Source organism: Saccopteryx leptura, chromosome 8, assembly GCF_036850995.1.
Source record: "Saccopteryx leptura isolate mSacLep1 chromosome 8, mSacLep1_pri_phased_curated, whole genome shotgun sequence".
In the NCBI taxonomy this organism is placed as follows: Eukaryota; Metazoa; Chordata; class Mammalia; order Chiroptera; family Emballonuridae; genus Saccopteryx; species Saccopteryx leptura.
In genome coordinates this window covers 12,467,207-12,484,290 of record NC_089510.1, presented here as the reverse complement: position 1 = coordinate 12,484,290, position 17,084 = coordinate 12,467,207, and the positions used below count along the sequence as shown (strand labels likewise).

The 17,084-nt window shown below is 35.8% G+C and overlaps 1 protein-coding gene across 14 annotated transcripts in view; it reads right to left on the bottom strand.

Moving 5' to 3' along the window:
* Positions 1 to 17,084, bottom strand: part of ROBO2 (roundabout guidance receptor 2) — a 1,384,729-nt gene that overhangs the window by 572,230 nt on the left and 795,415 nt on the right. For all 14 annotated transcript variants that reach the window (XM_066347995.1, XM_066347997.1, XM_066348002.1 and 11 more), the window contains exon 2: positions 10,748 to 11,074. In XM_066347995.1, the coding sequence (XP_066204092.1) occupies positions 10,748 to 11,074 (327 nt within the window). The remainder of the gene's footprint in view (positions 1 to 10,747; positions 11,075 to 17,084) is intronic.

Sequence of the window (17,084 nt, the reverse complement as noted above, 5' to 3'; positions counted from 1 at the left end):
TCTTAGGACTGGGGCGGGTTGCAGGGAATGGGAATAGACTGATAATAGGTATTGGGGCCTTTTAGGAGTAAAGAACATGTTCCAGGCCCATACCCAAATGCCTGAGGCATCAGCAGAGGGGGTGGTGGGCCAGCAGACAGACCACATTTAGGGAACACAGAAGCCACACCCACTGGACTCCTGTGGCCACACCCTTTTTATACACAGACAGAATGGGAAGGCAGAGAAATGCAACCCAAATGAATCAAGAGAAATCCCCAGAAAAAGAATTGAATGAGTCAGATATAAACAAATTACCGAATGCAGAATTTAAAATAATGATTGTTAGGATGCTCAAAGATCTTAGAAGCAATAGATGGAAATAATGAGCACCTAAATAAAGAGATAGAAAATATAAAAAAGGACATTGAAATAATAAAAAAGAATCAGTCAGAAATGACAAAGACAATATCAGAAATGAAGAACACAATGGAAAGAATTAAAAGCAGATGGATGAAGCTGAGGATTGAATCAGCAAGTTAGAGGACAATATAAACAAAGGCATGGAAGCACAGCAGCAAAAAGAAACAAGACTCAAAAAGTCTGAGGAAACTCAGAGCTCTGTGACAACATGAAGAGAAATAACATCCACATCATAGGTGTCCCTGAAGAAGAGAAAGAACAAAGGGTTTGATTTGTTCAATCAAATCATAGCTGAAAACTTCCCTAAATTGATCCAGGAAAAAGTCACACAAGTTCAAGAAGCACAGAGAACTCCATTAAAGAGAATACCAAAGAAATCCACACAAAGACACATCTTAATTAAAATACCAAAGCTAAGAGATAAAGAGAAAATATTAAAAGCTGCTAGAGAAAAAAAGACTATCACCTATAAAGGAGCCCCCAAAAGGATGACATCCGACTTCTCAACAGAAACACTTGAAGACAGAAGGGAGTGATGGCAAGAAATACTCAAAGTAATGCAGAGCAAGAGCCTACAACCAAGACTACTTTATCCAGCAAGGCTATTACTTAAAATTGAAGACGAAATAAAAATAATCTTCCCAGAAAAAAACAAACAAACAAACAAAAAAAAAACCTCAAGGAATTCATTACAACTAAACCAGTGCTGCAAGAAATCTTAAGGGGCCTGTTGTAAACAGAACAAAGGGGGAAAAGAATATAGTAAAAGAGGAAGATAGCTTTAAAGAATAAAATGGCAATAAACAACTACATATCAATAATAACCTTAAATGTAAGTGAATTAAATGATCCACTCAAAAGACATAGGGTAGCTGCATGGGTAAGAAAATAGGACACATACATATGCTGTCTACAAGAGACACATCTCAAAACAGAAGATACGCAGACTAAAGTAAAAGGATGGAAAAAAATATATCATGCAAATGGAAATGAAAAAAAAGCTGGGGTAGCAATACTTATATCAGACAAAACAGACTTTAAAATAAAGGCTATAGTAAGAGATAAAGAAGGTCACTAAATAATGATAAAGGGAGCAATCCAACAGGAAGATATAACTATTATAAATATCTACACACCTAATATAGGAGCACCTGAATATATAAAGCAGACTTTGATGGATATAAAGGGTGAGATCAACAGCAAGACTATAATAGTAGGAGATTTCAATACCCCACTTAGATCACTAGATAGATTCTCAAGAAAGAAAATTAACACAGAAACAGCAGACTTAAAGGACACACTAGATCAACTGGATTTAACAGATATCTTCAGAACCTTTCACCCTAAAGCAGCAGAGTATACATTCTTTTCAAATGTTCATAGTATATTCTCTAGGATAGACCACATGTTAGGGCACAAAAGATTTCTCAACAAATTTAAGACTGAAATCATATCAAGCATTTTCTCTGATCCCAATGGCATGAAACTAAAAATCAACCACAACAGAAAAACTGAAAAATATTCAAACACATGGAAACTAAATAGCATGATATTAAAAAAAGAGTGGATTAACAATGAGATCAAAGAAGAAATTTAAAAATTCCTAGAAACTAATGATAACGAGCATACAACAACTTAAAATTTATGGGGCACAGCAAAAGCAGTCCTGAGAGGGAAGTTCATAGCACTACAGGCATACCTTAAAAAGCTAGAAAAAGCTCAAATAAACAACCTAACCCTGCATCTAAAATAACAAGGAAAAGAACAGAAAGTAAAGCCCAGATGTAGTAGAAGGAAGAAAATAATAAAGATCAGAGTGGACATAAATGACATAGAGGCTAAAAAAACAATACAGAGGATCAATGAAACCAAAAGCTGGTTCTTTGAAAGGGAAAACAAGATTGATGAACCTTTAACCGGACTCACAAGAAAAAAAGAGAGAGGACTCAAATAAATAAAATTAGAAATGAGAGTGGAGAAATAACAACTGACACAACAGAAATACAAAATATTATAAGAAAATACTATGAAGAATTCTAAGCCAAGAAATTAAACAACCTAGGTGAAACGGACAAATTCTCTGAAACACATAATTTTTCAAAAATCAATCTGGAAGAATCAAAAAACCTAAACAGACCAATTATAACAAATAAGATCAAAACAGTTATCAAAAAACCCCAACAAACAAAAGCCCTGAGCCAGATGGCTTTATTGGTGAATTTTACCAAAGATTCAAAGAAGAACTAACTCCTATCCTTCTCAACCTATTTCAAAAAAATTACAGAAAGGAAGACTTTCAAGTTCCTTTAATGAGGCGAGCATAATTCTGATTCCAAAACCAGGCAAAGACAAGACAAAGAAAGAAAATTATAGGCCAATTTCCCTGACGAATTTAGATGCTAAAATCTTCTACAAAATATTAGCAAACTGATCCAGCGATACATGAAAAAAAATCTACATCATGATCAAGTGGGATTTATTCTGGGGAGACAAGGATGGTACAATATTCATAAATCAATTAATGTGATTCATCACATAAACAAAAAGAAGGAGAAAAAACACATGATAATTTCAACAGATGCAGAAAAAGCATTTGATAAAATATAGCACCCATTTACGATCAAAACTCTCAGCAAAGTGAGAACAGGGAACATACCTCAAACATAACAAAGGCCATCTATGAAATCCCACAGGCAACATCATAATTAATGGTCAAAAATTAAAAGCAATCCCCCTAACATCAGGAACAAGGCAGAAGTGCCCCCTTTCACTACTCTTATTCAACATAGTTCTGGAAGTCCTAGCTATAGCAATCAGAGAAGAAGAAGAAATATAAAGCATCCAAATTGGAAAAGAAGGAGTAAAATTATCATTATTTGCAGATGATTTGATACTGTAAATAGAAAACTCTAATGTCTCAGTCAAAACACTACTGGACCTGATAAATGAATTTAGCAAGGTGGCAGGGTATAAAATTAATACACAGAAATCAGAGACATTTTTATACACCAACAATGAAGTGTCAGAAAGAGAAATTAAGGAAACAATCCCCTTCACTATTGCAACCAAAAAAATAAAGTACCTAGGAATAAATTTAACCAAGGAGGTTAAAGACTTGTACTTGGAAAGTTACAAAACATTGATAAAACAAATCAAGGAAGATACAAACAAGTGGAAGCATATACCGTGCTCATGGTTAGGAAGAATAAACATCATCAAAATGTCTATACTACCCAAAGAAATTTATAAATACAATGCAAAACCAATTAAAATACCAATTATATACTTCAAAGATATAGAACACGTATTCCAAAAATTTATATGGAACCAAAAAAAAAAACAAACAAACACGAATTGTCTCAGCAATCTTGAAAAAGAAGAACAGGGTGGGAGGAATCACACTTCCTGATCTTCCTGATAATCAAGTTATACTATAAGGCCATTGTACTCAAAACAACCTGGTACTGGCATAAGAACAGGCATATAGATCAATGGAACAGAATAGAGAACCCAGAAATAAACCCATAGCTTTACAGACAATTGATATTTGATAAAGCAGATAAGAGCATACAATGGAGTAAAGACAGTCTTTTTAACAAATGGTGTTGGGAAAATTGAACAACTACTTGCAAAAAAATGAACTAGACAACCAACTTACACCACTCACAAAAATAAACTCAAAATAGATAAAAGACTTAAATGTAAGTCATGAAACCATAAGCATCTTAGAAGAAAACATAGGCAGTAAGCTCTCTGACATCTCTCACAGCAATATATGCTGATTTATCTCCACGGGCAAGTGAAATAAAAGACAGGATAAACAAATGGAACTATATCAAACTAAAAAGCTTTTGTACATCTAAAAGCAATATGAACAGAATAAAAAGACAAACCACACCGTATTGAGAACATATTTGACAATACGTCTGATAAAGGATTAGTAACCAAAATTTATAAAGAACTTGTAAAACTCAACACCAGGAAGACAAACAATCCAATCAAAAAATGGGCAAGATAAATGAATAGACACTTCTCCAAAGAGGACATACAGATGGCCAATAGACAAATGAAAAAGTGTTCAACATCACTAATCATTAGAGAAATGCAAATTAAAACCAGAATGAGATACTACCTCACACCAGTCAGAATGATGCTCATCAATAAAACAACACATGATAGGTGCTGGCGAGGATGTGGAGAAAGGGTGAGAATGCAGACTGCTGGTGGGAATGCAGACTGGTGCAGCCACTGTGGAAAACAGTATGAATATTCCTCAAAAAATTAAAAATGGAACTGCCTTTTGACCCAGCCATCCCACTTTTAGGAATATATCCCAAGAACAACATATCACTGACTCAAAAAAAGAAATGCACCCCCATGTTTATGGCAGCATTGTTCACAATAGCGAAGATCTGGAAACAGCCCAAGGGTCCGTCAGTGGACGAGTGGATTAAAAATTGTGGTACATATACACAATGGAATATTATGGGGCCATGAAAAAAAAAGGAAATATTACCTTTTGCAACAACATGGATGGACCTGGAAACTATTATGTTGAGTGAAATAAGCCAGGCAGAGAAAGAAAAATATCATATGACCTCACTCATTTGAGGAATCCAAGGAACAATGTGAACTGAGGAACAGAATTAAACCTGAAGGGAATGGAGGAGGGCGCTTTTGGAAGAGGGGCAAAGGAGATGTTGAGGGGAATACAGGGGGGGGGATGCAATCGGGCAACAGTAGAATTTATGTAAACACAATAAATTAAATTAAATTTTTAAAGAAAGAACATGTTCCAAATTAGATTATGGTGTTGGTTGAACAATTCTGTGAATAAACTATAAAACACTGACTCATCCACTTGATATAAATAAATTCAAGTGCAATGGATTATAAGCAATGATTATAAGATGTCCATTGACCCTCAAGTTTGTTTTTTTTGTTTTGTTTTTTTTTTATTTCATTTTAGAGAGGAGAGCGAGAGACAGACAGAGAGAAGGGGGGGAGGAGCTGGAAGCATCAACTCCCATATGTGCCTTGACCAGGCAAGCCGAGGGTTTTGAACCGGCGACCTCAGCATTTCCAGGTCGATGCTTTATCCACTGCACCACCACAGGTCAGGCTCAAGTTTGTTTTTTAATTTAACTCATGCTGTCTCTTTATGAAGCACAAAGGTATTTTGACTAGCACTGTTTATCACTAAAATAAATTTTTATAGAAAGAAAAAAGTATTTATGAACTTAGAATATCAAAGAAACAATTCACTTTGTGTTCATGTTCAATGCCACCTGTAACCTCGGACTTCAGTCAGTTTACCTTTGTAACCTCCCTTCCTTGTACAAATAAACCATCCATTTCGTTTTGGATTTAAAGCAAACGGGATCATTATGTTTGTAGAGTGTCCCATGGCTTTGCTATTCTAGCAATCTGTTACCTATAAATAATGCAAGATCTTTTCCTTCTCCAAATGACTTTCGTGCATCATGAGTCTTGATACATGGGACAAAAAAAAAAAAAAGCCAGAAAAAATAAAAGAAATCACCCTGCAGTCATGGAATTTAATTTCTTTCTAGTTCCCAACTAAATTATTATTCTCAACTATCCTCTCTTTTGTAGTTGCATCAAAAGGCAACTTTAAGACATTTAATCATTTTATTTTTATTTTTATTAAATCAAAGGCAAATCACAATTAGTCTGAAAAGTTCTTGTATTTTGTTTGGAAATACAGAGAGCAAAAAAAAAAAAAAAAAATCAGTTTCTATGTGACCCCTGAACTCTGAACCACAACCTCCTTGCCACCAAAGCGTTCAGCACCTTAATCTCCCCTCTCTGCACCGCTGGCGTAGTGCTGAGAAAAGAAAACAGGAAAAATAATCTCCGACTTCATCAATTTTTCATGAATTTTCATTTAGGCCAGAACCCCCTTTTACCCTGGTCGATAGATCAAGCTGCTGTCATATAGTCACCACCTGGGGCTACAGCTGCTCTCTCTGGGGGCTGCCACCAAGCCGGGCTTCATGGCAGGCTGCGCTGCGACCCTCCCTCCGCGCGCACGAGGATCCGGTGCACCTGCCGCTCTGCACACAGCGGGCACTGGGGCTCCCACGGAAACCCTATCTGCACCAGCTAGCCTGGCCCTCTGTGTGTGTGGGGGGGGCATCAGGAAGCTGCGCCTTCACATCTTCAGTGCCCCATACGTGCCTGGCTGCGGATCATGCCGTTCTGTTTTCTAAATATGTGAAACTCACTTTTTGCAGAAAGACCTTCCCTAAAGGTCAAGTGTTTTTGCAAAGTGCATATGGATTGCATACCCGCCCCCCCCACACACACACAAAAAAAGCAAGGAGGGAAAGCAAATATGAGGTCATTCAAATCTTCCTGATAAGAATGGGTTCTGAATATTCCTTTCCTCCCCTACCTTGTTCCTCAACATAAAACTGAATGTATTAAGTAAGAAGAAGAGGACTTCGATACAATCCCTCATGATAGGTAGCAATAAAATCACATCTTCCATACAACAGCTGAAAAACAAGATTTAATTTAAAAATGACAACCGAGGTGAAGCAAAAAAGAATTCCATCTTTTATCATTCATCATTTCACAATAAAAGTTGTAACAAACTTGTTTCCTGCTTATCCATACTCTTGACCACCTAGTTATACCTGACTCAGTAGTTCTCAACTGATTTCAACCCTTGCCAGCCCTCTACCCTGGGGGCACTTGGCCATGTTGGGAGACATTCCTGGTTGTCATAAAGCGGGTTAGGAAAGTCCTGAACAAAGAAAGGGCAGAGATGTTGCTATACTACCCTACAATGCACAGTACAGATGCCCACGACAAAAACACCCTGTTCCAGGTCCCCCACACCCCTTCAGAGCTAAAGTCTGGGAAGAACAGGCAGCATTTTCCACATCAACTCCACCTCCCACACAATTTGCCCAGAGCCCAGAGACACTGATTTGACCACCGTGTGACATTTACATTCCCAACCACTTTTTCACTTGGAAAATTATCCCCTTGATATTCTTGTCAATTCACCACCAACATCCCGTCCACTCTGACACCACCCCTGAGCCTCTGCACCAGCACGTCCTTCCACTGCCCACTGTAAGTGTTCGGGTTCCGAGCAGCGGTGACGCTCTGAGCCCCCTGTTCACTACCGGGCTCACAACCTACCCGGGCAATCACGTCTACTTCTGTCTGCTCCCGTGGTTTCGACCTCTATCTGCGAAATATCTTGCCTCTCAATTCCAGAAACTTCAAAACAATAAAATGGAAGAGAACATGAGGTCTTTTTGCCTCGGTATCTCTCTCACTGTAATGGCAAACAACACAGCCAAAGCTATGGATGGTAGTATCACACACACACACACACACACACACTCTCACACACACACACACATATACACACACATGGGAGTCCCTTTATATCCCCCAAATCGACCATAGTACTATGATGTATAATTTCTTAGCATGATTCTAACTATTCTTTTCATCTCCATGCTATATTCAGTTTAAAATCTAATAATAACCTTCTTCTGAGTTTTTAGACAGGTTCTTAATTCCTCTTTGATTTCAATCATCCTTCTTTTAAGCCAATCTTTAATTTTCCATCAAAGACTCTCCTTTTACAGAACAAAGAAGTCTAGACTTTAGGACGTAGCATATGCCTATCTTTCAGAGGCATGCTGCCCACCAACCTCATATCAACCTACCTGCAGTTCTCCCAATACACAATGATTTTGAGCTACCATTGTTTTCTCTAATGTATGAAGAATAAATGTACCATAATTGAACTATTATGTTAAGGGTTCAAAAATATGAAGGACAAAGGTATATTAGCTGGTAAAGGAAAAACACATATAATTTATACCATTTTATAAAAAGACTTTGGTTACTAATGCTATTGAAAAATCAAAATGTTTTGACCCAAATTTCCATATTAATATATTTTAAGAAGCACAAGAAAAGACAGAAGACTGATGAACTAATGGGAAAGAGATGAGTAGCATATAAATGAATACTGTTTGATATTGTGTTGCCTCAAATGACATTAAAAGAAAGAATGTTATTCACCAGCTAAATTCAATTTACATTTCTGAATTTAGAAGACTTCTGTTTTCCTCTGTAGATCAAAAATAGTTTTAGCATTTCTCAAAGCTCACTGATTTAAAAACTTTTTAAAACTACTGTCACAGTACTGGGAAAAAAAAGCCATGGTTTAAAATTTTCCTCCTAAAACAGTTTAATTTATTATTAGTGATGCAATAAGGAGAGAAAGCAATCCTTCAGATTACTAAAAAATAGTATGTGATGCATGTTTATTAAGAGCAGTTTTAACAAAGATAAGTTTCTGCTATAAAAAAATTGTAAATTTATACCTGCTCAACAATAAAATAACTGACTAATTTAAATAATCTTTAATAGTAAGAACAAATTTTAGTTAAGAATTAACAACGGTTATATGTTGCTAAATAGATAAAACAATTTAAAAATTCTTAATTTTTATTTCTAGAAAATAGGCCAGATTTATTTTAATTTTCCCAAATATGGCACAATTCTATGAAATTGAAAATTAGAAGAATCAGACTCTGACACAGAATTCCTCTTTAATGAATTATCTAAGTCTTGGTCACATAACTCTCACAAATTTCATTTTATCTATAAAAGGGGAGAACAATGTCTGTTATATTTACTATAAAGGGATCAGGTGGGGAGAAAAGATCAACAGAATTTGACACTGAAATATTTCAATATTTTTCAAAAGTTGCAGAATTAAGATATTTCAAAATAGTAATATAACAGGAATATTTGCATTCTTAAGGTTTTCATGTATATTTCAAATCTCACTAAAGATTTGAATTGAACGCCTTTATAAAGGAAGTTATCAAATGAAATTAACTGGTGTTCAGTGCAAAATGGCATTGCTTGCTCAGTTCCTAAGGCTCTTACCCCGAGGACCTTCACAGAACAACTTGGGTTTAGAATTCTTCTAATCTGCTCCTATTGGCCCTACACATTTCAAGCACCAGTAGGTTCCAGATTTCCTGGTATAAACTATAGACCAAAAGACTGAACACTCGCGAACAGCTTTCATAGGAATAGCTGAATGAGAAATAGTATGATTTTGTTTAGTGAAAGATGCTGTCATTCATCCTGGTGATGATATGGAGAATTTCAATACACAAATATACAAGTTTTATAATCTAGTGTAATACATTGTGAAATGTGAGTATAAGTATCAACTTTAATTACAGATATGAAGCCATGAGCCATTACTTACCTAAACTTCCCCCCAGACATAGAAATAAAATTCATGCTTTCTGAAATTCCTCAGTTCTCTCATCTATGAGACCTACTGATGCAACCATAGAGTGAAAAAGTACAATATTTTTAAAGACCCCTTTGTTGCCATCTTATTCACTATGAATCCTAGATAAAAATCTTTCCTCAAAATAGATAATATTGAAAATGTATGGGACTGTTTAAGTTACTATGTCAAATCCTTGCTATAAACCAGAAAAAGAAATTTATTATATTTTTTTAATTTTTTTCTGGAAAATAATCCATAAAATTATGGAATGCATGTTGAAATTGCTGAAAAGCAATGATACCTTGATTCACTACTGCTGTTTGGCCTATCTGATTAATAAATACATATATTCTCAAAATGTCCAAGTCAGGACAAATCCTTAGCTATTGCCGATTCCCAAGACTGAGTAATGCCCTCCGATGTATATTCTGTCCCTAGAGAAATAAGATCTCTTCTCTGAAAGAAATATTTTATCAAATAAATAAAGTACAGTTTATGTTATTGTTGGTGTGTTCCTCCTAGCATACCTAGACTAATAATTCTTGAATTCAGCCTGTAAGGAAAGGAATTAACTTAAACTAATAATTATAATCTTTGTAAAATTGCCTGATAAAAGTTAGCTTTAGAAATAAATATATATATATATCTTAATAAATAGGTACAATATTAAATTTATCCCTCATATTTGATGCTGTGTGAAACATAAACTTTTCATTTCACACTGTCAACTTCAATACAGTACTTGATATTAATATCATTAACAATTTAAGTTTTAAATATAACCAGCACCATTGCCACCTTGCTTTAATATACTAACAACTGTCATATTACTTCAAGATAAGTAGATTTACATCAAAACCTGGCTTGACATTATTTTGACCAGCTTCTTTGGAGGAGGAGAAGTAAAATTATGTAGGATATGTTGATTGCTTCTTCTTTAGATACTGAGCATCTATAGAAACAAATCCAACTTACGACAAACAAATCAAAGTTAAATGTGCATGCCACTTATAAGGCATTGAGTTCACTTACAGGCCACTTCCAGAGATGCATTTCGGCTCACTGCTTCGCCAAGATAGTTCCTCGCCACGCAAACATAGCTTCCCTCGTCGGGCTTACTTCTGCGCCCGTGCACAATGCGCAAGAAGAATAAGGATCCGCTGGGCAGCAGCATCCGGTGGGACCGGGGATCATCCTTGTCCGTCTCCACCCGCTCACCATCTTTGTACCACTCAATGGTGGGTATCGGTCGGCCCTCTGCCTTACAGTTCAAAGTGGTGGGCTCTCCCTTCGAAACAATGACATCGGAAGGGTGCTCCACGATCCGCGGGGGAAAGTCTTCCTGGCGAAGACGAGATCCTACAAAAAAAGGAAGACAAGCTTTCGTTCACATTTTCTTACTGACAGCTTTTGTTGGATGTAGATTCACACTGACGAAATTAAACTCTTCAGTGATTCAAAGGGCACTCACTACGATTTTATCTGTTTCACTCTTTTGTTCTTTAAGGATCTCATAAGTCATCCCAATTCCTTTGTGGAATGAGACAATATAGCAACAAATGAATATGTTAATTCTAACAAGTTATAGTTAAGGTCCCATGAATCACAGCAAACAGGAGTAAAAGGGAGCATGATGGGATGGGTACAACGATGAGTTAGACTCATTCTTGTCCTCAAGTGCTTACTATATGGGCTGAGCAAGAAAGCCACATGCCCAAGTGCCTAGATTTCACACACAGATACTGTTTATCATGCTGGCATTGTGTTATCAGACTTAGCATAAAATAAGACCCAGACACTATGTACAAATATTTACTCAATTTAACAGATAAGGGAGACACTTAGGAAATGAAATCAATTGACCAGGAAGGTAGAAGAAATAAATAGAGAAGCAGGATTTGAATCCAGATAGGTCTGGATGAGAAATTCAAGTATAAATCACTATGTTCCAATGAAATGTGTTGCATAAAGGTCTAAGAAATGCATTAGAGGAAGGAAACAAGAAACAAAATGTGAACTCTGACTAGAGCATAATAAGAAGTCTCTCCCCAAAAAGATGACATTTAAATTGAGCTCTAAAGAATAAAAATATGTCAATAAAGGAGAAAAGAATTCAGATTGAAGAAGAAAATTATGAACAAAAGAAGAGAGAAATAAGAGGGCATGTATAGTAACTTTCATAATCAGGGAGGACACTGACGTGGTAGGTGAGGGTAAAATGCAGTTTTGGAGCCAGAGATCAAAGGGCTTTAACTGGCAAGCTAAGGAGCATGACTTCTAGTCTATAAGCCTGACAGATTTTGAAGGAATAGTGTCTTGACTACCTTTGTATTAGAAAGACACACTTGCTCTTCAGTGTCAAAGACTGATTACAAATAAAGGCAAAAAGACAGTTTAGAATTACTTAGATATCCCAAAGAATAATTTAAACAAACAGACATGACCTTGAGAAATGATGCTGAAAGAAGAAAAAAGGAAAAAGATAGAAGGCATATTGTGAACGAACACAACAGAATTTGGTATATCATCATACAGTAGGGAAGATGATAGTTCCCAATGAGGTTGTTGTGACTTCAATGAAACTGGGGCCATTAAGGAGAATAAGAAATAGAAAGAAAAGACTTGTTGATATTTCAAAAGGAACATTTTAGCATAACACATTGTTTTGAGCAATTTTAATGTATAAAGTGACAGTGGTTATTAGGTGTGGGAAGGTCCCACCAGCCACTGCAAACGAACCCAAAGGAGATGCTGAGAGAAATGACCAAACCTGCAGATAGACTGATAATGTGCATACAGGCTTTTAAAAGTTTGCTTTTATTATTGTCCAACCAATTACCCAATATTAGCATATTTTCGCCCAATAAACAAAAGTAATATTTATTCCTCAATGTTATTCCAGTTTACTTTCAATATGCATTAAAAATGAGTCTTTTCCTTTAACAAAGAAAATTTAATTGGGAAGCAATAAACATTATCTTTTCTGAAAAGATTTTGGCTTTTTTCTTTATTTGTTTTTGTTTTTCTTTTTGTGACAGAGACAGAGAGAGACAAAGAGAGGGACAGACAGACAGGAAGGGAGAGAGATGAGAAGCATCAATTCTTCAATGCAGCACCTTAGTTGTTCATTGATTGCTTTCTCATATGTGCCTTGACTGAGGGCTACAGCAAAGATTGACCCCTTGCTGAAGCCAGCGACCTTGGTCTCAAACCACTGAGCCTTGCTCAAACTAGATGAGCCCGCACTCAAGCTGGTGACCCTGGGGTTTCGAACCTGGATTCTCAGTGTCCCAGTCCAACACTCTATCCACTGCACCACCACCTGGTCAGGCAAGGATTAACTTTTAAAGGTTGCTGATTACCATTTGTTATCTCAGCAGATCCAAGGAGAAACTTAAACAGTGATGGGGTCAAATAATTTAACAACTGGTTTTCTGCCCTAATGACCATTTTAGATATAAAAAAACAATATACTGAAAGATAGTTTATTATTTCATGCATTTAGTACTTAAATAAGAACAGTAAAAGAGGTATATAAAACTAGATTATGTTACAAGACTTTTAAATATTAATGAAAAATATTAAATAATACCTGATAGAAAAAAACAATAAAACTGTTATTTAAGATATTTCCAATGCCAGCTTATCACCCCTTGTTGTTTGGCACTTTTTCTCTTTGTGCTATATGTTTGTTTACTGAAGTAACAAATGCGAGGGAATTAAAGTGTAGTATTTCATCAAAGGTATAATGAGTTTTATGAAATGAATAAGTAAATATTACAAGCATAGTTCCGTCAAATTTGTTCACCTATGATAGGAATGAACATTATTATGGGCACTTTTAATATGCTGTTGCACAGATAAATGTTTAAAAAAAGAGCAAGAAATGTCAGTGTGTGATTTCCCAAGCGTCCTCCATAGAGAGAACACTGATGACAAATGCCATTTTAACAACTGGTTTGCTAAACTCAACAAGAAACTAGGTATCTGTTCTGCCAAACCAGTGTCAAGCAGCTGAATCCCACCACAGAATGAAGCCCACTCTCAGACTCTTGCCAGAGTTGCCACGGAAACCTTACAGGAGTCCACTACTGGCAAAGGTGTGCACCTTCAATGAGCAAGATGTAAGCGGCCCTGGAGGAGGAGCCAGAAGGCGGAGGAGGGGCTCCGGGAAGCATGACAACCTGACTGTAGCCAAGCAGGGCACCCAAAAGGGTCGGAAGAGCCGGCTCGGAAATATCCTAAGTGTACTTTCTCTTTGCTAATGAACCACTACCCGCTTTGCTATTCATGTCCCTTGTCTGAAATCCTTCTGTCAAGAAGACAAGGGCTGATGACCTCAGACCAATACTGAGGCACAAGTGACAAAACTATCATACAATTAGGAGAAATCATAGGAGCAAATTTTCATGACGCTGAGTTAGGGAAAACCTTATGACACCAAAACACAAGTGACTAACAAAATCATAAACTGGACTTCATCAAATTTAAACATGTTTGTGATTGAAAAACACATAAAAAAATGAAAAGGCAACCCATAGAAAAAGAAAAACTATTTGTACGTTATATATATCTAACAGGGGATTTGTTTATAGATTAAATAAACTCTTATAACTCAATAACAATATAAATAATCAACATAAAAATGGGCAAAGGATTTAAATGGACACTTTAGCTAAAAAGCTACACAAATGGCCAGTAAGCACATAAAAAGCTACTCAAACCATTAGCTACTAGGAAAATGCAAATCAAAACCACAAGATATACTTCTTAACCACTATAATGACAATCACACACAAAAAATGAAAAATATATATCATCAAGGATATGGAAAAATTAAGAGCCTCGTGTATTGCTGGTGGGAGAGTAAAATTGTTGCAGACACTCTGTAAAATAATCTGGAATTCCTCCAAATGTTTTGAAATTAACATATTACCCAGAAACCTCACTGCTAGGTACATACCCAAGAAATGAAACCTATGTCCACACAAAAATTTGTACATGAATATAATGTCACATTCATAGCAGCCTTATTGAGAATAACAAAATAGTGGAAAGAACCCAAATGTCCATCAACTAGGGAATACATACATGATGTGTATCTAAATACATAATGAAATTTTGTTCAGCAATAAATAGGAATGAAGTATTAATAAACACTACAACATGGATGAACCTTGAAAACATTATGCTGAGTTAAAGAAACTAGTCACATAAGACCATGTATTATATGATTTCATTGTCATGAAATGTCCAGAAAAAGGTAATTCCTAGAGCTGAAAGTAAATTTCAGATTTGTAGTTTTCTAATAATGGGGTAGTGGTGAAGAGATACTAGAGAATCTTCTCATGGTGAGCAAACTATTTTTAAAAAGATTATGGTGATGTGTGCACACTTTAAACAGGTCAATTGTGTGGTATATGAATCATAACTCAATAACAAAATTTTTAAAAAGTCCTGAGTAGCAGCACTGTGAACACATTTAACACGAGGCATAAGAATTTGTGTTTACATTAACCGACAGTTTATGAAGGCCATATATATACAAGCCATCAGCCAATATCATATAAAATGGTGAAAAACTGAAAGCTTTCCTTCTAAAGTCAGAAACAAGACAAGGATGTCCATTCTCTCCACTCTTATTTAAATTAGTACTGGAAGTCTTAGCCAAAGCAATCAGGCAAGAAAAGGAAATAAAAGGCATCCATATTGGGAAAGAAGAAATAAAGGTGTCATTTTTTGCAGATGACATGATCCTGTATATTGAAAACCCCAAAGACTCCACCAAAAAACTGTTAGAATAAACAAATACAGTAAAGTCACAGGATTTAAAATCAATATATAAAAGCCTACACTTCCTTATATGTCAACAAAGAAACTTCAATTCCTTTTACAATTCCAACAAAAAGCAACTAATAATAAACTTAACAAAGGATGTGAAGGACCTACATACTGAAAACTACAAAGAATTATTCAAAGAGACTGAAGAAGACACAATGAAATGGATAAATATTCCATGTTCAGGGATTGAACAAATCAACATAAAGTTGTCATATCTCCCAAAGCAATATACAAATAATGCATTCCCCATTAAAATCCCAATGTCATTTTTTAGAGAAATAGAACAAAATATCAACAAATTTGTATGGAACCACAGAAAGCACCAAATAGTCAAAGCAATCCTGAGAAAAAGGAACGAAGCTGAAGGTATCACACTACTTGATTTCAAATTATATTACAAAACCATGATAATCTAAACAGTATGATATTGGCAGAAAAACAGACACAAAGGCCAGTGAAACAGAACTGAGAGCCCAGGAATAAAACCACATTATATATATGGGCAAATAATCTTTCACAAAGGAGTCAAAAACACATAATGGAGAAAAGAAAGCTTCTTCAATAAATGGTCCTGGGAAAATGGGAAAGACACATGCAAAAGAATGAAACTTGACTACAGTTTTTTTTCCATGCACAAAAATTAATACAAAATGGATCAAAAACCAAAATTAAGATCTGGAACAATAAACTACATAAAAGAAAGCATCAGGTACGAGACTCACGGATCTTGGCTATAACAGAACATTCTATGAATTTGGCAAAAGAAGTAAAGGCAAAAATAAATAAATGGAACTCTATTAAACTACACAGCTTCTGTACAGCAAAAGAAACTGACAACACAACAAAGGGCAGCCAACCAAATGGGAGTTGACCTTCATAAACAACAGCTCTGAAAAGAAGTTAACGTCCAAAATATTTAAATAACTCACAAAGCTCAATGGAAAACAAGCAAACAATCCAATTAAAAAATGAGAAAAGGATCTGAACAAACATGTCTCATGAAGACATATAAACAACAAACAGATATAGAAAAAGATGCTCATCTTTGCTAGTTACTAGAGAAATGAAAATCAAAACTATAATGAGATACTGCCTCACACCTGTTAGAATGGCTGTTATCAACAAGACAGGTAATACCAAGTGTTGGAGAGATTGTGGAGATAAAGGGACCCTCATTCACTGTTGGTGGGAATGTAAACTAGTAGAGCCACCATGAAAGACAGTATGGCAGTTCCTCAAAAAATTAAGAATAGAGTCACTACATGACCAGGAATCCCTCTACTGGGTATCTCCTTGAAAAACTCAAAAACATTTGTACGCAAAGACACATGCATTCCCATGTTTTTTGCAGCATTATTCAAGGTGGCCAAGACATGGAAACAACCAAAGTAATTTTCGATAGAGGATTACATAAAGAACATGTGGTACCTATATACAATGGAATACTACTCAGCCATAAGAAGTGATGACATGGTGCCACTTATTACAACATGGAGGGACCATGAGACCACTATACTGAATGAAATAA